This window comes from Pleurodeles waltl, chromosome 5 (genome assembly GCF_031143425.1).
Source record: "Pleurodeles waltl isolate 20211129_DDA chromosome 5, aPleWal1.hap1.20221129, whole genome shotgun sequence".
In the NCBI taxonomy this organism is placed as follows: Eukaryota; Metazoa; Chordata; class Amphibia; order Caudata; family Salamandridae; genus Pleurodeles; species Pleurodeles waltl.
The window spans coordinates 579109581-579137205 of record NC_090444.1 but is presented as its reverse complement, the minus strand read 5'-3'; the positions used below and the strand labels follow the sequence as shown (position 1 = coordinate 579137205).

General features: G+C 44.2%; 1 protein-coding gene across 1 annotated transcript in view; it reads right to left on the bottom strand.

Annotated features, from left to right (window-relative positions):
• The window catches only part of RYR2 (ryanodine receptor 2), a 2714825-nt gene that overhangs the window by 1306378 nt on the left and 1380822 nt on the right, over positions 1 to 27625 (bottom strand). Inside the window, exon 27 of the mRNA XM_069234403.1 lies at positions 24023 to 24231. Within this exon, the coding sequence (XP_069090504.1) occupies positions 24023 to 24231 (209 nt within the window). The remainder of the gene's footprint in view (positions 1 to 24022; positions 24232 to 27625) is intronic.

The window sequence follows — 27625 nt, the reverse complement described above, 5'->3', positions numbered from 1 at the left end:
ACATATGTGCAACGAGTCACTCACTTCATGATTGCAGCACCTCACATTGCAGCATACACACTTCAAGTCAGGACAGATGTGACTTACCAACCAGCCAGGCTCGCTCTGGGTAGAGTTGTGACATCAGCTGGTGTATGCTGCCGTTCTGCTTTATGAAGGAATCATAGGGTGAACCAGGATAATGGGCACAAACATGTGAAATGTAGAGATCTGTGAAACAGACAACTTGCATGTTGATGGAATGGAAGTTCTTTCTGTTCCGATAAACTTGTTCATTGGCCTGCGGTGGCCCCAAGCCAACATGTGTGCTATCAATGACCCTCACCACATTTGGGAGGTAGGAAAAACCATAAAAGTCAGCCTTCACTTTGGCTAAATCCTCTCATTGGGGAAACCTGATATAGCTGTCTAGGTGTTTCAACATTGCTGAAAGGACATCCTTCAACATCAGACTGAACATAGGTTGGGACATAACAGCAGATAGGGCCACTGTATGTTGGAAGGACCGTGAGGCTAGGAAGTGCAATACTGACATGACTTGCACAATGGGTGGTATGCTGGTTGGATAACTAATAACTGGCATCAGCTTTGGCTCCAACTGACGACATACGTCCACTATTGTTTGCCTATCCAGGCAGCAGTTTATGATAATGTGGCATTGCTCTATGGTCTGAAGGTCTGGCAGTGGACAGTAGAGAGGAAGTTGTCGCATCCTCCCTCTCTATGGGTAACTATGTGTGAAAAGACATGGGGCCTGATTCTAACTTTGGAGGACGGTGTTAAACCGTCCCAAAAGTGGCGGATATACCACCTACTGTATTACGAGTCCATTATATCCTATGGAACTCGTAATACGGTAGGTGGTATATCCGCCACTTTTGGGACGGTTTAACACCGTCCTCCAAAGTTAGAATCAGGCCCATGATTTGTAACATTAGTCAGTGTGTCCCCAGCAACATACATGATTCATACCAATGACAAAGCTTTTTGGACTCTATAGACATGGCACCCAGTACACATCATAGCTGGCAACTACACAAGGGTCACATGTGACCCCATGGTTTCAGCATGTGTCCATAACATGGATTTGGACCAAACACAAAGATGTGCAAAGTGACCGTTGGCGGTGGTAGACTGTGCAATGCTGTTAAATGCCATCTGTACCCTGCACCATACTACAATGGTGGTTGAATAGAAGGACTTACATGACTAGACAGGATAAGGATGTATGTGAGGTAACAAAACATGTCTTGTAGGTGTGACGCTGTTTATGAAGTCCACTGCCGCATCCTTAGGCCACCAAAATGGCGGATGCGTGATCTACTCCACTGGACATTAGGAACCGCCCGCGACTGCCAGCGGAATTCATCATGGTGGTAGGCGGTTGCAACCACAGCGGGCACAGCCATAGGCTAACGTTGTTGCCAGTGGTGGTCTCAGCCTAATGGCTGTGTCTGCAGGCACTGACGACCGCATACGTGGCAAACGTGACCGCCATGTTGTGCACATTTACTCACTTGGTGCCTGACACTGCTGCCAGCAACACCTCCACTACCTGAGCTGCTGCCTTGTGCCGCCTCTGGAAGCAATCATGTCACATCCAGCAGGTGATAGGGCATCTGCCTTCTCTCCAGAAAAGCTGGAGAGGCTTGTCAATGAGGTCCTACCCTGTATGAACAACTCTATTACTCACCAGAGGAGCAGGTAAATACCTTATGTGCTCAATTATCTCTGTACTTCACCATCCTTTTCTTCCTCACAGGCTTCAATGTGCCACTGTGTGCCAGTTAGACTTCTTGTGTGCCTGTTGTTGCAGTCTGTTTGGCATTAATGGGATGTACAATGTGCAGGTATTGGTGGCCAGTACCATATGTTAAGTTCAGTCACATTGTGCTCTTTGGAATCCTAGATCCTCCTTGTATTGGATGCACATACTAACTGTGTATGCATATTGTATAAGTCATTTGAGAATCATGTGAGCAATGAGTATAGTGCCACAGATCTTTCAACCCACATCTGGCCTTGCAAAACTGTTGTGTGGAAGGCATATCCTGACTCACTCTGCCCTTCAAATTGACAGACACACACCATACCAAATTTCTGATGGCCATATGATGTACTGTCATGCATGGAAGTGATGGGAATGGAGTGTCATGTAGGTTCTGTCTGCTCAGCCTGCATGAACCAGGGCCTGTCAAATGTATTTCCCAGTATGGGTCCTAGTCCAGGCTGTGGGAGAGTCATTAAGGCTATGCAACTGTGGCACTGTGCCCACTCCCTGTACACCAGCAGATATCCTGGCACGTGGACAATATTATGCTCTAGTGGCAACACCTGCCCTGAATGTCTCAGTACTTTGACTAGATTCGGAATAGGTACAGATGTAAATCATTAAACTAGTCCATATGTGCATTATTGTCAATGTGTGTCTTTGACTCATGACATGCCCCTTACTCCCACAGCTGTGTTGTCAACTTCACACAGGTCATATTTGTCCTATACAGGCTTACTGCACAAATGACAGTCCCACAGTGCAGTCAGTGTGTTGATTCCTGAGAGGCTATGGAATGTGAATCAATAGCTTGGTCACATAGCAGAAATTGTACAATGCATGCCTTTGTATGTTGGATATAGGATAGACACATCTGTCCAAAGGACTGTTTTGTGCTACAAGTACATACCACAGAACCCACCCTCTTATGTGGCATGAGTCACCATTTGTTAGGCCAAATGTCCATACATGGACTAGGATGACACTTTCTGTACCCACCATGCCAGCCCCTCGATTGTCGCTCGAGTGTAATGGTGAAGTTTGTTCTATGGCGGTTGTCTGCAGAGACTGTATGCAGTGAGTCAATCTCAAACTGTATATGTTGGTCCATTGAGGTCTAAGGTGTCTACCCTTCAGAAGCCACGTAGGTGTGTAGGGTTTCATTGGGGCTCACATCCCAATACATGTTGCTGGAGCATGGGCTACATGATGTCAGTAAGCTTGTTTAGTCATTGTAGGCCCTGAGCAGGGCAGTGGGTTAGTTTGCAGGTGGAAATGCATATGTCTGTAGTCATGCCCCTGTACTTATTGGCTTGTGTTTCCCATTTGCAGAGTGTTAACAAATTGAAAAGTTCTAGCTTGGTGTTTGCGACATGTATGTGACTCAATCATTTGTGACAAAACATGTGACTGTAACCACTTGATTTGTCTTTTGCATCCATGCTGGTAAAGGCTCATCAGAAGGAGCTATGGAGAGTCATCGCCTGGAAGGTGCGGACCCTGAGGTCCATAGCAGGCAGAGAACACACTTTCGGAAGAGGTGGGAGGACCTGAGATGCTGGGCCTGGAAGATCACTGAGGTCCAGCTGGAGCTGTCCTCCCTACATAGACGTCGGACCATGAACCTCCTAATGGCCCGCATTCTGGCGGTGGCCTACCCAGACCTTGATGGGAGTTTAAGGAAAGCACAACAGTCATAAGGGGGTGATTACAGGGCATATTCCCACCTGTCACATTGCCAAGTGAATGTGTTAGGTTCTAGCAGCTCCCCCTGACAATTAGGAAAGAGCCATGTGTAACACAGTAGAAGAGTGATTGCTTGTGTAGACATGTTATGTGATGTATACCAATGTGCCTTGCATACTTGCCAGGGACCTAGGGCACAACTGTGTAAAATCAACAAACAATTTGCTCTCCAAGGACAACATATGGCTGAGTACATTGATCAATCATGTACTGTTTGTTGTTGTATTGGGTGTAAGTTCTATGCAACAGACCACTAATCCTCAATGTTATAGGCCAAAAAGCTAGTAATGGATCACTGCCCTCAGCCATGTGTCTGGTGAAATGGGTACACTGGCATCTGCCACCAGAGGCCATTTGTCTTCAGCGTATGACAGGTGCCGGTGCCTCACTACTGCCTGTAATGTGAAGATGGCCATCATACATGTGACAGTGCATACATTTTTTGGGGTCCAGCTACAGATCAATACTTTCCCTTGGTAAGTGGGAATGTCCATTGACATGATTTATGTGCCATCACTGTTCTCAACATTCCTTGTGCCCACATGTCAGCATGTGTCCCTTTCTCATTTGAAAAACATTTGTATGCTGCTGTTTTACGCATGGTCTACCTGTGTTGATGGGATAATTTCTGTATTCGCTCATATATATGCGCATGTCAACCTGTGTATGTAATAGGAAATTTACAATGGGGGGTACATTTCATGTGGTGCCACAGACCGGAGTGTGTCACCATTGATTATTGGCTGACACATACCTCACCCATCGTAGCATGTCATTTGGCATGTATAACTGCAGTAGCAATGAGGGACATGGAGGGTAGGCTTAGAGTTTTTACCCACACTGTGCATTGTCATGCCATTGATGTGGAATCATGTAGCAACGTGCTTTGGACATGTGAAATGAGGAAGTTTTATAACCTAACAGCTGGCATGCTTCATGGAGTGACTTGCAATTATGTTGGAATCACATGTTTTTGGGTACAACCATTCATCCACAGACATCTGGGTTTGCATTACCAAACTGGAGACAATGGTGTAGCTTCCCATTGGGCAAAATGCTCAGGGCCTTCTACTGGTACCTGCAAATCTCTGGGCCTCTCAAACATCCAAAGGACTAATGGCATCTACTAATGCACTCAGACTATGTCATTGTAAGGGGTGCCAGACAATGGTGGTGATTTCCCTGGGACTTGGTGATTCATTGTTTTGTGGATTTTAGAGACATATCTCCCTGACATTTTGCCATTTTGTCGACAGTGCACATGGTACAGTACATGTAGGAGTCACTTACGTGAAGTCTGTTGTTGGGGCCTACTTGACATCATGGTAAGGTTTGCTAATCATAGCTGTTGTTCAAGTGTGATCATGGACATGTGATGACCCTATTTCTCTTTGCATGTGTAGCATCAGCCCAGGGAAGCGAAGATGACAGGGCACAGCTGAGTGGGGAAGCATCTGGCCACAGGACTTCGGGTCAAGACACCACTGACACAGAGGGACCCAGTGGCCCAGAGGGTGAGGGGAGTGCCACAGGGGAGACCGGATCTACATTGTTATCATCTTCAGCTACTTTCTCCAGTGGCCACTCCCTAATGGTGAAAGACCCATCAGGACGTACTCCTGTACCATCTTTGTCCGCCACACCCAGTTCTAGCACCACCCTCCCTTTTGCTACCCACCTACTTGGCCGTGCCCACTCACCCAAGAGGGCAGGCATCTCCTTTGCCGCAGGCACCTCTTCCCCAACCCCAGCCTCTGCTGTCCTGAGTGAGGAGGCTATTTACCTCCTGAGGAGTATCTCTGTGGGTCAGACATCCATCCAGGGGTTGTTCACCTAACTGCAGCAGACAAATTCATTCCTGGAAGGCATTCATAGTGCCATGCCCGGCCTACCGAGATCTTATCAGGCTCTGGCCTCCTCACGGATGGCAGCCAGTCACCCGCCACCTTCCATCCCTACCTCCTTCATCTCCCTCTTCTCAATCCAAATCCCCCATTTCCCTACCTATCCCAAGCACACAGACCGATCCACACACACCCACCTCAACACACAAAAGCAGCATACATAAACACAAACACCACAAGACAACCAGCACACAAGCACTCAACCTCCACCAACACACACATCAGCCACCACTTCCCCAGAAACCTCCACCACCACCACCACTGGTCCACACACCATATCAAGCATACCTATAGGCACCACCACAACAGGTAGTGACACACCCACCACACCCACAGACACCACCCCAACAGACACACACACATCCACCAATACCACCTCAACAGACAACCACCAATACAAGCATGCCTGCAGACACCACCCCAACAGATACATACATACACCACTCCTCCAACACCCAGCACCTCCCAGACCGCCAAGACATGCATACGCCCACAATCACACACAAAACAGATACCACCCAAACATAAGCATACCTCACACACGCACACACCCAAGCCATCCACATCGACACAGCAGACACCCACTCCCTCAACCTCCAAATCTCCACCCTTTCTGATGACCGTCCCCATGTTCCTAAGAAAAATGTTTTTTGAGCTTGCCCATATCCCTGTTCTCTCCATTCCCTGTCTCAAACCCACAAGGCCCCGACCCACATCCCAACCCATCCCTTCCACCTCCAAGTCCTCCTCTGTCACACCTTTGCCCCCCGGAGACCTCCCATATCACTTCACTCAAGAAGATGCCCACCCCTCAAAAGAAGCAGCCCACCCTTCTCAAACCCACCCACCCCAAATCTGATCCCTGAGTTAACTGTCTGACCACTTGATGCCCCATCCTGTGAAGGTTCCCTGGCGGTAAAGGAGTCAAGTATGAGCATGGAGGGTGTTCAATTGTGCTACCTTTGTTTGCATTTGGCTGTGCATGTGTCCATTTTTATGTGTGCACCTAGCAGAGATTTCATGTAGATGTATGTCCCATGCAGTTCGAGTTGTATTTGCTTTGTTGACTAGCACTTCCACATTGACTCTAGTATTATTTGTCCCTGAGATACATGTAGGACCAGTTCCAGTGCAAATGTTGCTTAAGGGACATGTGCAAAGTGAAATGTGTCGCAGGGCGGCCTCCTTCCTTGAGTGCTCCTGATGCCCCCAACCCTATTGCGCAGGTATTGGTTACAAAGGATCCCATTGTCCTTCCAATGTGTTGCAATGTGGATGGTGTGTGTGTTCATTGCAGGGCTGGTTCATGAGGGTGGTGTTTGTGTTCCATGACACATTCATACATATGTGTGTTGAATGTGACGGCAGTCCATGACATGTGAGGAATGTGAGTGTGTCAGTTGTATTTGTAGATGTGATGTTGATGTTGTGTGATACAATGTTGTGTACACTACACAGTCCCTGTGCCTGAGATGAGCAATGTGTGTTTTAGTGTAGTTTTGTGGTGAGTGGGAGTGACCTGTGCAAAGGGGATGTTTTGTAACTCTGAATGTGTTCTTCTTTGTGAATGATTCCAACCCGGACACAATGACACGTGTACTTGGTGCCCGTAGCAGGACCCCCATCTCATGTGGATGACAACGCAAAGATCTGTTGTTGAGCTTAATGACACAGGCAGGTGTGTATACTTATGATCAGTTGCGTCAACAGCGGGCATGGATTTTGGGTTCCATCGAAGCTGCCTGTAGGTGAGTGTCTTCCTTTATACTCCCCGTTTCTTCCTGCTGAGATGTGGTAGTTGGACCACGACAGTCACACTGGTGGTGTGCAATCTCAAAATGTGTCCGGTGCAAACACACAATCCAACGGCATGTTTGTGCTGCCTTGTGACCACAGCAGTCTGCGCTGCCTGGCGGTGCCAGAGGGACCACAGTAGTCTTTGCTCCGTAGGCCCACATGACTCGTAATATGACTGTCTGACCACCAACCTGATGGCGGTTGGACCGCCACTGCAGCCATTGCGGTCCACAGGCTGCCAAACTCGTAATGAAGCCATATGTCCTTTTTACAAAGGGACCAAACTTAACCTATGACCAATCAGGTGACAACATCATCTAGAACACTCTCAAGAGAAGCTGCATCCCTCGGATTTTCAAACACAATTGTAATAATTTTACAAGAGCAATAAGGGAAGGAGAGTGGGTCGCATGTGAATCTATGAACAATACCAACACTGGAGAACTGAAGTTATAAGTAAGTAACTCATTTTCATCTCCAGTATTGGATCTGTCATAGATTCACATGCTTGAATCAGAACAGCAAGCAGTTATTATAAGTACGCTTCTGAGGGAATATAAATTCCCTTTGAGGATGGTGGGTAGGAAATCAATACACTATATCTAAATCGCCTATGTTTAAAGTTCTAGACATGGGAAGACAGGTATGCAGGTTAAAACAACATGACATGAAACATACTTAAATACCAATATAAAAACCTCATGAACAGAGGCTCACCTTATTGGAACAGATGACGTAATGCCACCTGTCCTACAACTGCATCATCACTGTGCGCCGATTCTAGGCAATAGTGCTGCATGAATGTGTGGATGCTCTTACACGTTGCAGCACTGCAAATCCTCTCCATTGGCACCTCAGCAAATAGAGCAGTCAAAGTGCAGACTGCCCTTGATGAGTGTGCTCTGGCTTTGGCTGTAAGTGGTTTATCAGCCTTTGAATGGCAGAACTGTATGGAGGTGGAACTCCATCTTGCAACAGTGGCTTTTGTGAATGAAGCAACTTGTGGAGTTTCAATATATGATACTAAAAGTTGGTCAGTTTTACAAAGTTGCTGCATATGATGCAAACAGAATTTGAGGCACCGTTTAACATCCAGGGCATGGAGAGACTGTTTAGGAGTAGTATCTGGATTTGAGAAAAATGTGTGTAGTATGATGGGTTCATTAAGAAGAAATTGAGATAGAACCTTGGGTATGCATTTTGCGTTTGTCCTGAGGAGTACATAATCATCAGTGAAATGTAGGAATGGTTCCTGCGTTGTGAAAGTCTGTATTTTGCTGACTCTCCTAGCGTAGGACACCACCTTCTGAGTTAGGAACTTTAGGTTTGCCTTGTGAATGGGTTTAAATGGTGGCTTCATTAGCTGTGAGAGAACTATATTGAGATGCCATTCTGGAAGAGGAGCTCTGACCGGAGGGAAAGCTCTAAATAATCCTTTCATGAATTGTTTAATTATTCTCCTGGAGCAAAGGAAAAGAGAGTGAGGTGAAAGTCTGTATCTTGAGATTGCTGTGAGGTGAACCTTGACAGATACATGCATTGAACATGCTCTAGCTAGCAATAGGAGATATGGCAGAATCTGCTCAGGTGATGTGCTCAAGGGATGTAGGTTAGATTGTTGACACCAAAAACAGACCCTCTTCTATTTTAACCTGAGTGTCTTGCTGGTGGACTCAGCGCGTGCTTTCAACAGGATATCCCTACAATCATGAGGAATTTCTAGGTCCCTAAATTCATTGAATTCAGGAGCCATGCATACAAGTGGAGAGAGGCTGGTTTCAGATCCAGAATCTGGCCCTTGTTCATGGTTAACAATGCTGGCAGAGCGTGGAGGCGAATGTGACAGCATTAAGACAATCAGTGTTGCCTGGGCCACCTGGAAGCAATTATGATCTGGCAACAGCGCTCTCTTCTCACTTTGCTGAGAACCTTTGATATGAGAGGGAAGGGGGGAAAGGTATGGATAAATCCCTGACCGTCTGATCAAAAGGCCATTCCCCCACTACCCTGGGAGTGGACACTGATTGGCGTAGAACTGGCATTTGGTATTCTTGTCTGTTGCAAATAGCTCCAATGCCGGTGTTCCTCAGCGTGAAAATATGCTGGTTAGCTGTGTTTGATCTAGTTCCCACTCGTGGCAACCGTCCTTTGCCTTGCTGAGTGTATCCGCTACAGTGTTGCTGACTCCAGACACATGCTGGGCTCTCAGTGTTATTTTGTGAATAATGAGCCAATTCCACAGATCATGGGCCTCTTGGGAGAGCATTAATGATCATGTACCTCTTGTATGTTTATGTAATGCATTCTAGTCGTATTGTCTGTACGAACCAGCACCGAGGCGCCTGCTATCCTCAGAACAAAAGCCTGATGAGTGAGAAAGATGGCTTTTAACTCCAGTCTGTTGATATGCAAGGCTTTCTGTTGAGTCGACCACTGTCCCGGAAATTTGCACATCCTGCAGGTGGCCACCCCAGCCTTGCCAAGAGGCATCTGTGTTTACGACAAACTCGGGGATCTGAGGTAGAAACATGACCCCTGTGATAAATGAGAAGCCTGTTAACACCACAGTAGGGCCTCCTTCATGTTTGGAGTGATAGTTACGATGTCCTTCCATCTGGATGCACTGATTTTGCAATTCTTCTTGCAATGACCTCATCCTCAGTTCTGCAAGAGGTACAAGACTGATTGCAGAAGACATCATTCCCAGTAGCGACTTCTACAGACAAACCGAGGCGGATCTTCTTTTTGATAGCTTGACTGCCAGAGCTCTTAGCTTGTGTTGTCTGCCCTGAGATAAATACACCTTTTTGCTGGTTGTATCCAGAAGTGTAACTGGGAACATTATAGTTTGGCTAGGAATAGCTACTGACTTTTGGAAATTGACAGTGGGTCCCAGTTTGCGAAATGGGTTGACACAGGCTTGTGTGGCTCTGGAAGCGTGATGGTTTGTTGGTGCTTTGAGCAGCCAATCGTCCACGTAGGGAAACACTTGGTGACCTTGGATTCTGACACCGGCTGCTACTGGTGCCAGGCACTTGGTGAATAATTGAGGTGCTGATTTGCGTCCGAATGGGAGGACTTTGAATTGGTAATGGGTACTGGCTACTTTGAAGCAAAGATATTTTCTGTGTTTGGGATGTATGGGGATGTGGAAATATGCATGCTGCAAATCAAGTGTTGTCATGAAATCTCCGCTGTTGAGGAGGTGAAGGATATCGGAGAGAGTGACGATCCAAAATGATTGCTTGTGCAAGAATTTGTTCACTTTTCTTAAGTCCAGTATGGGCCTCCATTCCCCTGTTTTCTGAAGAAGAAGCCTATGCCCTTTTGTGAAAATGGAACTCTCTTGATTGCTCCCTTTGCAAGCATAGTGAGGACTTTTTTTCTCAGTAAGTGAAGATGAGGAGGGGTGCGATCCCCTTGAGAGGTTGTTTGGCGGTCTCTGTACAAATTATAGGGTATGGCCATAAGTGACCAGGTCTAATACCGATTTGTTCGATGTTATCTCTCTCCACTGGGGTAGACAGTTGGAGATCTTCACACCCACAGGAAGGGATGTGGTGTCTGTAACCAGCACCCAGTGCAGGTCACAGTTTACAATCTGTGTCTCTACTCTGGGAGGGTTGCTTTCAGTGAAGGCCTTGTTTGGTATAGCCGCTGCAGGAGGCTGAGGGTACGGCTGTTAGTAAGCTGGACTGTACTGTGCTTGAAAGGGCTGGAACTGCTGATGACATTGGTATGACCCTCTATACATGGAAAAAACCCTTCCAGGGGCTCCCCGAAAAGTCAGTTTCTTATACTGAAGGGTGCAGAGGGATCTAGCAGTATCCATGTCTGTCTTATCGCTAGCAACGCATCATCAATGTCCTTTCCAAAAAGCGTTTTGCCATTGTAGGCCATATCCAAAGCCTTAGACTGGACCTCAGGCCTGAAAGACGTAGATTTCAGCCATTCTTGGTGTCTGAGCACTGCTGCTCCAGCCAGTTGGCGAAAGCTCATTGATGCGATGTCCAGTGCACAATCTATCACTTCAGGGGAGGTTTGCTATCCCTCTTGCAGGATCTTTGTTGCTTTGGCTTTCTTGTTGTCAAGGATAAGGTCTACGAGGTTGCTGATCTCAGACCACATCTGTTTATCATAGCGGCCAAGGATGGCCAGAGAGTTTGCTGCACATACAACAATGGCAGACATGAGGGATAACCTCTTGTCCGCATTGTACAGATGTCTGCCCTCCCTGTCTGGTGGTGTAGAGATGGGAGTGGAAGGGTTCTTGGAGTGATGTTGTGCAGCTTGCAATATTACAGAGTACGGTTTGGGATGACTTGTAAGTCAAGCAGGAGAATCGTCCGGGGCCTTGTACTTTTTGACTATTCGGGGTGGCACTGCAACCATTGTAGTCAGTTTCTTCATTATCTTTATCCCCTTTTCCCAGATGTAGTCAATGATGGGGATAGACCTGACTGATTTCCTAGCTTGTTCCTTAAAATCGTAATGGAAACAATCAGCCTGCTTGATAGAAGTTGGGAGTGAAACCTTGTTGCTGCTCTATCCTTCAAGTTATGTAACCCTCAATGTCCTCTGGGGGAGAATCTGATATATGTGACAGTGTAGGTGATAGTGTGGTAATTAGGTAGTCATCCCACTCATTCTGCGGAGGAGCATTTTCTTGTATCTCTCCTTCCTCTCTTTCATCCTCCTATGAGAATGGGTCCTGTCTTGGTGATGCTGCTATGCCTGGCCCTGGCATCATCCTGGGAGCTTCAGGCGGAGGGATATTATGAGGTGTAGTTGGAACAGCTGTTTGAGGTGGTAGCATCTGCTGTTCAGTTGGTTCAGGAAAACTCCTCCTATAATCCTGTAACATATCTTGCAAATCCTGGACCAATGACACAGGGAACCGTAATTCTTCCTGCCATTGTTAAGGCTGATAAAGGTGTTGGTAATGTCTTCTTGGCGGAAAAGCATAATATTGCTGATAATACTGTTCGTCTTCCTCCTCAATGTCATCATCTTCTTGGCATTTAACCAGTATTCAGATCGACTGTGCGCCGGTCCAAAGTCTCCATCATCTGACTCCTCCATATGCAACAGACGTTATGGAGGAAAAGGTGAAACTTTATTGTGGGACGTTAGCACTGGAGTCAATGTCCTTGTAGCCACCTTTACTATCATCGCTGACAGTCCTGCCAACGCCGTTGTCGACTCCATGGTTAGAAGTAGAGTTACGGTTATCGATGGATATCTTTTTTTGGTGTCAGAAACAGTGCTGTCATTGACGGCGTAGTCTCTGACGGAAGCGTCAAAGGTGGGTGAATTCCCACCAACGATATGGGAGTGTCAACGGCCATCGTCGTCGTCGTTCCTGCCGACTATGGCCTTGTGGATGAGACAGTGATGACCATCGTCATCATCAACGAGACTACCGGCAAAAGGTGATGTTGTCGTCAACAATGTTTTTGAAGCAGTATTTCATTTTTTTATTGTTGAATTTCCAAGCTTTAGAGATGGTGTGGTGAGCTGATAGGAGGCCTTGTCTGTGAAGATGTTGCGTTTATTCTCCTTTTTCCGTGAATGTTCATGGTGTGATTTTAAGGCCTTTATATTCTCCTCAGATGTGCCCTGGCCAAAGAATCTAGCCCTTTTTCTTGACCTCTCAGAGGTGTTACTGTCCTCCTCAGAAGTGGTAGCCCTCTGGGTTTTTTACTTCTGTAGCCACAGAAGTAGCCTCCCTTCTCTGTCCTTCAAAGTCTTATAAGAGAAAGTTCTACATATCTTACAATCCTTAACTTGATGGTTGGGATAGAGGCAGTGAAGACATTCTTTATGTGAGTCATCCCCACGGAGTTGTTCTTTTCAAGAAGACTTGCAAGCTCTGAAGAGTCATTTTCTGGAAATATCAGACACTGTCAGCTGTAATTCTTAGCTTGAAGCAGGGAAAAACTGAACAGAGCTCAGGGAGACTCCCTTCACACAACGAAAGTTAGAAAACCTGAGGGATGCAGCCTCACTTGGGAGTGTTCTAGAGGGTGCTGTCACCTGATTGGTCCTAGGTCAAATTTGGTCCTTTTTTAAAAAGGCCATAGATAAGTTATTAAAGTGAATGTTCATCGCCGTTGGAGGCTGTGGTAATGATACATATTGCTATGTTGTGGTACTGTGGGACTCCCACGTTGACGACGGGGAATGATTCAAGCATGTGAATCTATGAAAAATCCAATACTGGAAAGAGATATCAAAACAGGTCTACTTTAGGTCAAACTCATCAAGTAAACTCCTTCAGGTATGTAAGGTGCTGAATACATCATCTCCAGGAAGATTTAAGGCCTCATTTAAAAGTTGGCGGACCGACCGTTGTTCTGTCAGAGACACCAAGAAAATTACTCCATGTCCCTAGAGAAGGGACCACCCGCCACATTAATAAATGAAGACCAAGCAACTGGTCATTTATAATGCATTGCCGGAACTGCAGTCAAGGTTGTTGCTGCCAATGCATTTTGGTGTTAGGTGCAGGGTGGCTTTTGCATGATGTGGCCCTTCACCAAACAGTTCTTTTTTTATTTTGAAAAAGAAAATCCCCCCCATTTTGTTTTTATTTATATGAAAAATGTAATGCTCCCCTTGCCATGGGAGGTATCTCCCATGGAGAGCATGGCATTATCAGCATTTGACAGTCCCTCACCGCCAAGGTTTGCATGGTGAGGACAAACAGTAAAAAATGGTTATATGACCACCCATTGTGATTGGGTGGGAAGACATATAGCCATTGACCGAGTAGTCACAGCCACAGCCATACCTATGGTCCATCCGCACTTTAATCAGGCATTGGACCATTATGCTGGCAGTAAACACTGCCAAGGGAAGACACTGGACTTAGGACTCCATCTACTTTCATTCCACCGACTGCGTCTATGACATGCGAATTACTCGCATTTGAGAAGACAATTCTAGCTGATGTGAACAATTTGAGTCCCAGACATCCCTTTATGAATACTTCAAATGAAGAGAAACAACCACTCAAGAGTTTATCATGAGCTCCCAACATAGTGGACAAAGGGGGAGCCATAGTGATCTGGGATTCACAGGAATATAGACAGGAATGTCTACGCCTTCTGAGGGACACCTCATATTATGATCCTATAACAGAGGATCCCACTGAGAGGTTACAACGGACAATTCGAACCATGATGAATGAAGCAGAGACAAATGCATGGATAACCTAAAAGGAGGCCGAATTTTAGAATACTAGTCATCCACGCATACCTTTTTTATTTTGCCTCCCCAAGATCCATAAAGGTACCCAGCCACCCCCTGGACATCCCATCGTCTCAGGAATAGGCTCTATTCTTGAACCTCTCTTGATTTTTTGTGACCACTTTCTTCAACCTCTAGTGAGGGAGACCTCCACCTTTTTGAAAGACACAAAGGATGTCCTCAATCTGATCAGTTCTATTAATATAACTGAACAAGTGGATGTTTTGATAACTTTGGATGTGGAAGCTCTTTACACTAACATAGCCCAAGAAGCCGCTCTACGGGTTGTCGAAGACACACTCGCGACCAGTACTTGGTCCTCTCTGACACCCATTGAGTTTATTATGCAGTGTGCGTCCTTGGCTCTTACAGAGAATTACTTCTAGTTTGAAAATCAACTTTATCACCAAATACGCTGGACTTCTATGGGAAGTACATTTGCACCGAGTTCAGCATGTCTCTACAAGTACCAATTTGAACGATTATACATTCTCAATGCTTCCAACGCGTTCTCCAATAGCATTAAACTACGGCGTCGCTACATTGACAACATCCTGATTATATGGCAAGGAGACATACAGAGGGTCAACTCCTTTACCACCTGGATCAATGGTTTGGATCCTTTTCTCAGGTTCACATTAACGACATCAGTTTCACAGATAGCTTTCCTTGATTTACTTATTACTATTAACCAAGGCAAATTGGAGACCAGCACTTTTCAGAAGAAGACAGACCGCAATAGCCTGCTCTTATATGAGAGTCACCACCCTCAGGCATTACGGGGCATCCTACCCTATGGAAAAGTTTTGAGACTCTGCCGCAACTGCAGTAGCAGTGTAACTTGAAGCACAAGCTGACGACCTCTCACATAAATTAAGAGACAGACATTACCCACTCCAGATTATTAATTCAGCTTGGAAACGAGCACGTAATAATCATAGACAGAATCTGTTAGGAAATTAACCTAAACCTACCAATACAAGACTGGCTTCTGTCTCAACTTACACCCCACTGTCCAACACTATAAAAAAAGATCGCCAACAAATGATGCCCGATTCTCAGAAGCGGTGGTGAGGAGATACCTAAACATTTATTTGCTTTCAAACGCACGAGAAATATCAAGGACCTAGTGGTTCATACTCGTCCTAGGATTAGACAGTCTGAATCTAGACAGATCACACTCTGGCACTTTCCACCATTACAGGCTCACCACCCATGTGGGAACTGCTCTGTGTGTTCTTTGACTAAATGGGTAGATGATCTGGAACCCAAAGTCTAATGGTACCTCACAAACCACACCAATTGCAATACTTACAATTGCATTTACATTATCACGTGACCCTGCAGCTTACGCTACGTAGGTATGACCACTAGACCAGTGAAAACTAGGATCAATGAACATCATAGCAACATTAGGTGTGGACAATCCACAACTAAACTAAGTGTACACTACCAAGACACAAATTATTCTCTCAACGATCTATGGTGGGTAGTTTTGGAGACACCCAGTGTCTCAATGACCAACCCCAAAAGCCTATTTGAAAAACAACATTGGGTGTTCAGACTTAGGACCCACATTAGAGGTTTAAACAATGGCATACCATGGATGACCTTTTGTTCCAATCCATGATTGTTTCTAATGGCACTTTCTAGATAATCTCTTCATCCATCTATGATCCCTATATAACCACACAGTTTGGTTTTGCCATAAATTAGAATTTTTTCCATCCCCTTTTTTTCTGCATTATTGTAGATGTGGAATTGAACAATCAGGGTTTAAGTTCAGATTAAACTGCCAATTGCGCTTTTAAACTTTAGCAGATCATTTGCTGTGCTTTTATTCTGTGAGTTATCCTGAGTTCACTCAGCATGATGTACACGTTTCCACTATTTATTTACTTCTGTACCACGAGCACGGTACTTGTCATCACCGTTTTGCATTTATCCCCAGGACGAACCTCCTAGGCCCCATGGTTTTTTCACACGTCATCACTTACGATTGGCTCCCTTCCATGTGACTTTCCTTCTTAACCCGATGCTGCTCCGTAACCCGATACTTTCTGGTATGCAGCCACAGGTAGGTCACTGGACAGAGGCCCTGTCTCTAATCGTTATTACTGGGCGCCTTCTCTTTCAGGTTTTCTGTCTGTGTAACACCAGACCATGCAGGATGTATTCTAATTGACGAGTCGTGCCGTTATTGCCAGCTCTTACGGTGAACTGTTCCCACATGTTGCCGTTACCCCGGGACATCCCGGTTGGTTTCAAAATACCCATTCTTTACTTATATGCACGTTCGGGAAAATTATAAGTTTGAGACGTGAATCGCAATCTCCCCCTATGTTTTGTGTTCCCAGTCCAGGCTACAGGTCTGATTAGCTTCCACAATGATTCCGATAAAGAGAGGCTATACATGTATTAACCACCCCCCAAGTGGCCTACTATCCTTTTTTTTGCCTCAGCTCCCGCACCATTGTAACTGCTCTGTTTATGTACAATGAGACACAGCTCAACAATTGGTTACCATAGTTACCATGACGACCGCCGTGACTCAGAAACTTTTACCTGGGCCACGTTCTTTTTAAGAGTTTATAAACTTACATTGTATTTGTCTCTTGCAGAGAGGTTTATCATTAGTTTTTTTGTTTTTTGTTCCACATAACTAGTTTACCAGCTAACCCCCTTTTGTTTCTGTAGTTTGACTTTACTTTATACTGGTCTTGTTAGGAAGACATTTTTGAGCTCATATGCTGCTGCATGATTCCAAGTGTTTTTAACAAACGGGTGTCTGACTGTTAGTCTATGTTCAGTATAACATACATACCGTGTCTTATTACCATCAAACTCTCTAAGGCGATGATAGCCTCTCGGCTTGCATTTTACCCATGATGCCCATTCCTTAATCGAGGATGGTAAGCCCTTTCAATACCCAAGTTTGTTTGGAGGCAGTAGATTGGAAGTGGCGGATTCATGGCTAGTTAAAATGTTTGCTACACTTGGCATGAGAGCACGTTAACATTTTTTGCTATAACACCAGGGTATTTTTCATGAATTTTGTTTATTTGATGATTTTAATGTGCATGCTTCGTTCTGCTTTTCTTTCCACAGGTCTACACCGATTTAGGTCCTTTTTGCATTACTTTCAATGTAAGTTACTGCTTTATCTACTTTTTTACACCCAATTGCGGTACTTTAGTGTAGTCTAGGAGTTTTGTTGTTGGTCCTGACGAAACGCCACCTGATCCGTAGGGACAATTAGGGCGTGAAACATGTTGACCTGTAATTAGGGTCAGAGGTAGTGTCCCTGTTGCCCTTGTTTTGTGTTCCGTAAAGTAGAGTGAAGTAAGTACACTGGCTCTTCTTGTTCTTTCCTTAAAAGTTTATTTCCAGTTATAATGTACAGACAGAGCTACATGAGCTTGCCATCCCCAAACCGGCACAACTCTGACCTTTCATATGAAAACATTCCAATCCCCAGTCACAGCCTGCCCCAACATTCCACTGCCCCAACATTCCACTGCCCCTGATGTCATAGCATTCTTCTTTTACATACGAACCAATACATCACTACACATCCCCTTCCCTTAAAAAAAAACACCAAAAAAACAAGAAAAAAATAAAATAATAATATGTATATAAATAAATATATATATTTTTATTTAATCACACACAAAATTTTCTAATACCTTAGGTTTTCTCAAAACCCTGCCGAAACAACTTTTCTTCACTTCACCACAAACTACATTTTTATTCTGTTCACGCTCATTCACATTACATTCAAATTCTCCCATATTAATACGAGTCTGGACACCTTCCTGACAGCCCCTAGCTCCCAATTCCCCAATAACTCTAGAATCTTTGTTACCATCAATATCACACTCCAACCACCAATATTTGTTATTATTACCTTCCAGCAAATCATACTGCACAAATTGTTGTTTGCAAGGCTTAGCAATAGCAACGCGACTCATGTGACATACACTGCCATCATCCAAAATGACAGTATTTCTCATCACTTTCTTAATTCTTATAGGCTCGCCAAACTTGCTCTCACCTTTAGCCACTTTCCTTACGGATTTCACTCTCACCCAATCTCCCACATTCAAATGTGCTTCTTTAGTGCCATATTTATTATTAAAATATTCCTTGTTCTTTTCTTGTGAATTCTTTATGCACTTTCTCACATGTTCCTTGCTCCAAAGTACTTGTCTGCTTCTTTGCATCCAACCAGGGTTAATCTTCGAAAATGGAATTCTACCTCGCATTATATCAAACGGACTTTGACCTATTGTCTCATGAGGTGTCACTCTATAAGCCCATAACATTTTCCTTAACTCAGAATCTATATTACTTTTGTTTCCATGCTTTGCAATTTGAATGATGCCCTTGAAAATCCTATTTATACGTTCCACTACAGCATTCCCCCTGGGATGATATAAAGCTGTAAACCTTTGTTCAATACCAGTCATTTTAGCAAAAGTTTTCATTTCCTCAGATTTAAATTGAACACCATTGCCCGTCAATAAAATTCTGGGAAATCCTTCCCTCAAAAATATTTCCTCCACAAAATTAATCACTGCCTTGGTATAAATTTTTTGTAACACAGAAAATTCAATCCACCTTGAAAACAAATCAACTAAAACCACAATAAACTTTGAAGTCCCATCATGCCACGTAATAGGACCCATAATGTCTAAAGCAACTTCTTCCCATGGTATATTAGGACAACTTGAAGAAGAAATTGGCGGGTTAAGTGTCTTTTGGGATTTGTCACTATTCTCACACTCCATGCAGTCACGTACATATCTCTCAATTTCTACATCAATTTTTGGCCACCAATAAAGTACTTTAATTCCTCTTTTGGTGCGAGATATTCCTGAATGACCTTCATGTCCAATAGCAATAAGTTTATTTCTAATACCACAGGGGGGAATAATCTTCCCACCTCTACACACAAAATCACCTTCAATGCTCAATTCATCTCTCACTTCCCAAAAAGCTCTTAACATATCACTGCTTTTGACTTTCTTGTCATTATACCAGCCGAACATCACTTTGTTTTTAACTTCTTTCAACACTTCGTCTTTCTCATACTCCATGATCCATTCTTCTTTTTGCAATGAGCTTAAAGTATTCTCATCAAACACACCAGCTACACACCAGTCATTCCATGGATGTTGATCCAACTCTCTTAAAGGCAAGGACATTCTACTTAAAAAAATCTGCAGTAACATTTTTTACCCCAGGAACATACTGCACTTCATATAAGAAATCTTGTAGTCTCATAGATAGTCTAGCTATTCTCGCAGATGCTCTACATAAACCTTCTGTAGTTAACAATTTAGTAAGAGGCTTATGGTCAGTCCGTATGATGCATTTTTGCCCCCAAACAAATTTCCGAAAGTGTTCTAATGCCCATACACATGCCAAAGTTTCTCTCTCTATTACAGAGTATTTTTCCTCTGTGGGAGACAAAGAACGGGATGCAAATGCAACCACATATTCTTTACCCCCATTGTCACTTTGTGTTAATACACTACCAAGGCCCTTACCACTCGCATCCGTAGTGATAATAGAACAAGCTTTTGGATCGTACCCATGCAACATTGGAGCACTCACAATTGCATTCTTAATTTCCTGAAAAGCCTTCTGACAACTTACATTCCATTCAAATTTCACTTTGTTTTTTAGTAACAGTCTCATTTGGTAGGTTTTAGCTGAAATATTTTCTACAAATTTCGAATAAAACTCGGCTAGACCTAAAAAGGATCTCAAATCATCTTTAGATGTGGGGCATGGGGCATTCTTAATAGCTTCCACCAACTTTTTTTTTGGTCTTATGCCTTCATGATCAATCTCATGTCCTAAATACGTTACTTTTCTCTGTGCAAATCTACATTTACTGATCTCTGCGGTCAAACCTTTTTCTTGTAAGATGTTCAAAACATTCCTCAATTCCTTATCATGATGTTTCCTGCTACTTCCCATAACTAAAATATCATCCTGAAAGAATGTAACATTAGGCAAATGTCCAAATAACTGCGCCATCAACCTTTGAAAGACGGCAGCTGCCGACGCCAAACCAAATGGCATACGTTTGAAACGAAAACAACCCCATGGTGTACAAAAAGTTGTAAGATGTCTGCTATGATAGTCCAACCTAACCTGGTGGTAAGCAGACGAGAAGTCCAAAGTGGAAAACCATTTAGCATCTCTCGTGGCAGACATCTCATCAATACGAGGCAAAGGAAACTGATCTACTATGATATTATTGTTCAAACCTCTCAAATCCACACACAAACGCACTTTGCCATTAGCTTTACGCGCAACAACCAAAGGTGAAACCCACTCAGAAGCTTCAACTGGTTCTATAATCTGTGAATTTTGTAACCTGTCCAACTCTTTTTTTACCTCTTCCCTGACAATAAACGGAATATTCCGTACCTTATGAATTTTTGGTTTGGCATCCTTTTTGAGTCTAATCTGATGTATAAAGCCTTTCAGTTGACCTACTTGCCCATTGAACACTCCTGGAAACTCTTGTGTGACCCATTTCTTTGTGTCTTCTTCATCACACATTACTAAGACTTGCTCTACACTGTTAGGATCAAGCACAATATGCAGTTTCTTTTGGTCTTTCCAGCCTAATACCGACGGACCATCCTTAGCCACATAAAATTTACATACGGCTTGTCTTTGCTTAAATTTGAATACCAGCAATCTAAAACCAATAATATCTATTCTATCACCAGTGTACTGTAACTTTCAGGCGAAATGTCAGAGGTTTCTAAATGTTCCCCTAAACTATGTACAAAATGCTTTTGCCATGTGCATTCTGAAACAATACTGTATGGGGAACCAGAGTCTGCTGCCACCTGCAACATAACTCCCCCAAATGATATCCAACACAAGGGTTTGTTTGACGTTTGTCCTGAAATGTTCAAAACCACAGTTTTGTGACCCCTCAGTTTATAATTTACGTCTTCATCACTGTCATCAGAACAGTCTTCCACCACTTCCTTAATGCAGGCCACTTTACTGTTCACCTTCTTCAGTTGTTTCTTCCTGCACACCCTAGCAAAATGGCCTACAATTCCACATTCCAAACACTTAGCATTTTTAGCTGGACACCCATCAAATTTTGCAGAATGAAAGGAACTCCCGCAACGGAAACACTCATTTCTGGATCGATCAGGCATGTTAGATTTTAGATTTTTTGCAAAAGTTTGATTTTTCTCTTTTTTAAAGTCATTATCCCGCTTATCCATGGACCATTTGTTGTGCTTGCGATCACTAACTTTGGCAACAACTTCTTCAAAGTTCTTATCCTGTGCCAAAGTGATTTTCGCACATCTTTCGGATAATTCTGCTTTCTTTACTAAAGCAATAATATCCTTTAGACTGGATTCGCCTTCAATCCACAACCTCTCTTGAATAGATTTGTTTTTAGTATACATTACAATCTGGTCCCGTACCAGTTCATCATGTAGACCAGCAAACCTACATGAGCTAGCTAAATGTTTTAAAGCAGAAACGTAGCTCTCTATGTCCTCGGGTTTCTCTTGTTTCCTGTGGAAAAATGCGTGACGAGTAACCGCAATGCAAACAGCAGGAGAAAAATGATCATTTAAATCCAAAATAGCACTTTGAAACACATCTTCATCTCCTCTATCGTGTTTTTGTAGTTGATTGTAAATACGAAGACCTTCAGGGCCTAAACAGTGCATTAAGATCCTTTTTTTTCTTTCAGCAGAGATTAAACCATTGCAATCTTCTAAGTTTGCGATGTAATTAAAAAAATATTCCTTCCACTCCTTCCATTGTACAGCTGGTTCACCAGGAGACGCAAAAAATTCCTTTGGTGTACTCAACTGCAAAGAAAGCGACGTCCCTGTACCAGAAGAATCTCCACTCGAAGACATGGTGTACTAAAAATTATAGCTGTAAAATATAACTCTTTAGCTTACTTCTTCAGCAAGACATGTATCTCTGTTATAATAATTTCTGTTAGTTTTCCTTTGTGCCGGATAAACTTCAGCAATGAAGTTGCTAAAAAATTAAGAATAGTAAAAATAATACCATGTACTTGGTACTAATTAACATTAAAAGGGCGCTGTTCCTGCTCCCATGTAACTTCCAGCGCAAGAACCAGCACGTTCACAAGACATTGTTATTAAGCATTATGTTGTCCAGGCAACCAGTAACCAAGCGGGGGTGCACGCGAGGACCGAGGCAATGAAAAATCTAATGTTTGAGCAGTACACACGCGCCTCAAACAAAGTAAACAAACGGCAACTGTATTAGAGAAAGAGAAAAATAAATAAATAATTAAAAAATTAAAAAAAATAAAAAACTTCCCTCACTTGCTTAAAATAAGTTGCCTTTAACAAAGCAGGTCCGAAAATAGCTGCTCTCCAATCCTCAGTCTGATGTCTGTAGTGTTGCCTTCCAATAATTGCAGTTTTCTCAGTCCAATGCTTGCTGCTTTACGATCCTGCTCGTCGCCATGTGAAGTAAGTACACTGGCTCTTCTTGTTCTTTCCTTAAAAGTTTATTTCCAGTTATAATGTACAGACAGAGATACATGAGCTTGCCATCCCCAAACCGGCACAACTCTGACCTTTCATATGAAAACATTCCAATCCCCAGTCACAGCCTGCCCCAACATTCCACTGCCCCAACATTCCACTGCCCCTGATGTCATAGCATTCTTCTTTTACATACGAACCAATACATCACTACATAGAGGATCATTATTTCCTTTCAACTCCCCTTTGTTTTTAATCTTGACCAAGATCTGTCACAACTAATACATTTGTTACAGTAAGGCTTTTGAGCCAATTTGTATCTTTTTTTCTCCAGCACCCTTTCTGTTGACATAGGTCTGAATACATTCCTACTGTCCTCTTGACGGCACACATTTCAAAAGATCTCTGGCAAAGAGCCCCCTCATGGGGCCTGTCGGGCATTGCAGTGCCAGTCCGACGAGGAGCAGATCCGATGATGAAGCATGTCATCCAATGGATGTTTGAGGGTTCTAGCTTCTAAATTTAGAAGTGCCTTCCTGATTGTTTACCTTTTTTGTGGAACAGTGTACTTTTTTTGATTTGGTGGTAAAAATACTCCATCGCCATTCTTAACACCAACAAATAAGTCAGCCCCTAAGTGTGATTCCACCACAGTGTAGTGAGAGACTCATGGGCTTTTCCCCAGACAAAATCAACTTCAGAACGGCCCATAGTTTACATTATGTTATGCTACATTCGATGTCTGGCACATGCTTCTATCAGTTCAATAGCTTCTAAACCACAATGCACGTCAGAGCTGCAACACATGCAGTGGGGCTTAGCAAGAAAATGGAAGTTCGTTAAACTACAGGAATCTTTATTTTCTTAAACCTGTGTATGCTTAAGCCATTGCACTACATTGTGGGGTGTAACAAATGTAACCTTTTAAAACCTGGAGAAGGAAAACACATAAATATCCATTGCTTTTCTATAACTTTCAGCACATTTGAATTTAATTTCCCAGCTGCAGAATGATGTACACAAACCTTGAAACCATCAAACACAAACGCTTGTTCATCAGATCCAAGCTCCTGATCCGGCTTACAGCCTGGCCTGGTCCAACCGACCCGCATGTCTCCTGCGGTAATGGCTTCAAACTCAAAATACCACTTTCCTGTCTTAACAGCATAGGTCTTTTCTGCACGAAAAATGCGAAATCTTTCCATGGTGCCACTGCACACATCTGATCTTGCAGCTGCAAAGAAAGGGAGAGAAATATTTTAAGTTCATGTATTGTAAAAATGGAAAGTGAAAAAGTATTTCATTCAGAAATGGGAGTTGACAATACCATACCATAGAGGTTGTAAAATATACTTTGCAGCATATTCCCGAAGATGTGAGGTTGCCCATTGTAGGAAACTGGCCTGGTGTGTGAAGGACACCCATGGTGTTGTCACCCTATACCAGGTCCAGGTATCCCCTATTAGTGAAGTGTGGGCAGTGTCTAGGAAGCCAGGGCTCTCTAGAGGTAGCTGTGGATGAGCAGCCCAAACGTATCTAGGAGACGTGCAAAGCGTATGCAATACCGCTATAGTCACACAGCAACTTATCACACAAGAAAAAATCACACAGTGTTACACAAATAAAGGTACCTTATTATAGTAAAACAACACTAGATTACTAATAGGCAGTCCCCCCAACTGGAGGTAAGTACACATTATGTATATACACAGTAGAAATCAGAAAATAGCATAGAAACAACAAGCATTGGCAATACTTAGCAAAAATAGAGAGGGCCCTAGGGGAGGGCCAAACCATATACTAAGAAAGTGGAATGCGAGATGCAGTTCCCCACCCAAGGATGTGGAGTTGTTAGAGGGGAACTGGAAGAACTAGGCACGCAGAGGGGTGAGTATCAGATGACCCCCAGCGACCAGGAGAGCAGAGGTAAGTACTTGTTCTTCCCAAGGACTAACAGGAGTACTTGGAAAAAGGACTGTATAAGAGCAGGAATAGACAAGAAGAATAGAAAGGTGGATTCTGGTAGAAGAGGAGATACAAAAGAAGGGGACAGAGTCCAGTCCACAATGGAGTGTCCAGTGGGGGCAGGAGCCACTACCCACCCTTGGGTGGATGCAGAACCAGGTGGACGAGGGGAGAAGAAGACCAGCTGTGAAGCCCAGGAGCTGAAGAGGAGTCCCTGGAGCAGTGCAGATGGTGTTCCACGTCGGTTGTTGGGTGGCAGATGGTCAGTGGTGCAGGAGAACCACCATCAAGGCTTGGCAAAAGCATTCAGTCAGTATCTGGAGAGTCCAACTACATTGGAGCGTTTACCCCCAGGTCTATGCTCCACTGTATAGTCCATTCCCGGTAGGGTTATGGACCACCTCAATAATTTGGGATTCTCACCTTTCATTTACTTCAGCCATAAGAGGAGCTTGAAGTCTGTCTGAACAAAGAAGTGAACGCCAAACAAGTATGAAGTAAGCTTCTTCAAGGCCTAGACCACACCAAGGCCTCCCTCTCTATGGGCGACCAACGCTTTTCCCTGGGGTCAACCTTCTGCTTAGGAAAGCTACAGGTTGGTCCGGGCCCTCATCATTTAGTTGAGAGAGCACTGTCCCTATCTCTACCTCAGAAGCATCTGTTTGTACAATAAATTGCTTGGAGTAATCAGGGCTTCTTAGTATGGGGGCTAAGCACATGGACTCTTTGAGGTCAGCAAAAGCTTTTTGGCACTTAATGCCCACTAGGAGTGGGGAATGCTGTTTTGGGGTTGGCATTCTCTGATAACTTGATCTGCCAGTAGCCAGCAGTCAGTTCAAAGGTGCTAAGATACTTGGTAGAAGCCAGAGTATCTATTAGCTCATCTGCTCAAGGGATAGGATAAGCATCAGTTTTGGTAACTGTATTGAGGCCCCTGTAGTCTACACAAACCTCATCTCTTTTTTGCCATTTTGAGACAGGTGTTTTGTTACAAGGACTACAGAACTAGCCCAAGGGCTGTCCGAAGGCTCATTAACTCCCAGATCCAGCGTCTTTTGCACCTCAGCTTTGATGCATTCCCTGACATGATCAGGCTGCCTGTATATTTAACTTTTAACAGGCAGGTTGAATCCTGTGTCAATGGTGTGTTCACACCATGTTGTTTGACCAGGGATCAAAGAGAACAGTTCAGGGAACTAAACTAGGAGATTTTTACAAACTGCCTTTTGTTACTCAGAGAGGTAGTCAGCAAGTACAACCACTTCTACTGAGCCATCCACAGTATTGTGAGAGAAGAGATCAGGGAGAGGGTCACTTCCTTCTTCCTGACACTCATCAGTGGCCATGAGCAAAGTCATGTCAGCCCTGTCGTAAAAAGGTTTCAGGGGGTTTACATGAAGGGCCCTGTGGGGGCTTCTGGGAGTGCCCAGGTCAACCAGATCGGTGGTCTAACCCTTTCTCTCTACAATAGTTTGTGGGCCACTCCACTTATCTTGGAGTGCGCTGGGAGCCACCGGCTCCAGGACCTACACCTTCTGTCGTGGCTGATAAACAGTCAGCACAGCCTTTTGGTCATTCCACTGCTTGTGCTGTTCTTGGCTTGCCTGAAGATTTTTGGATGCCCTCTTCATGTAATCGACCATTCTGGATCGTAAACCCAATACATAATCTACAATGTCCTGTTTTTGAGGCCTGATAGGTTGCTCTCAGCCTTCTTTCACAAGGGCAAGCGGACCCCTAACAGGGTGTCCAAACAAAAGTTCACAGGGGCTGTTGCCCACTTCTTTGTGAGGCACCTCTCTGTAGGCAAAGAAGAGGTAAGGTAATAGGGCATCCCACCTCCTTCTGAGTTTTTTTGAGAGTCCCATTATCATGCCTCTGAGGGTTTTGTTGAATCCCTCAACTAACCCATTTGTGGATGGTAAGGGGTGGTAAATTTATAAGTGACATCACACTCTCTCCACATGGCTTTAAGGTATGCAGACATGATGTCTGAACCTCTGTCTGATACCACCTCTTTAGGAAAGCCTACCCTGGAGAAGATTTCCAGGAGGACCTTGGCCACTGCAGGGGCTGTAGAGGTCCTAAGAGAGAAAGCCTCTGGATACATGGTAGCATGGTCCACCACCACCAATATGAATCTGTTTCCAGAGGCTGTTGGAGGGTCTAGGGGGCCTACAATATCCACCCCAACCCTCTCAAAGGATACTTGACCACTGGTAGTGGATTTAAGGGAGATTTTGTGGTCTTGCCACTGGCTTGACAGGTCACACAGGAGTAAAAAAACACCTTGGTATCTTCAGACATGTTTGGGGCCAGTGAAAGTAATGGATGAGCCTGTCCCAAGACTTGCTTTGCCCCAGATGTCCTGCCAGGGGAATGCCATGGGCCAATGTTAACAGAAACTCCTTAAATTTCAGAGGGCTAGCCAATCTCCTAGTGGCACCAGGCTTCGGGTCCCTTGCTTCTGAATAAAGGAGGTTGTTGTCCCAGTAGACCCTATGAGTGCCACTGGAATCCCCTGCTTCTTGTGCTGCAGCTTGCTGCCTTAACTTTCCAGTGTGGAACAGGATTTCTGTTCCAAACTGAGTTCTTCCCTGGTGCCCCCCCCGCACCTAAGGGCTCAGCTGTATCAGCTTTAAGCTCCTCTGGTGTAGGTTTCA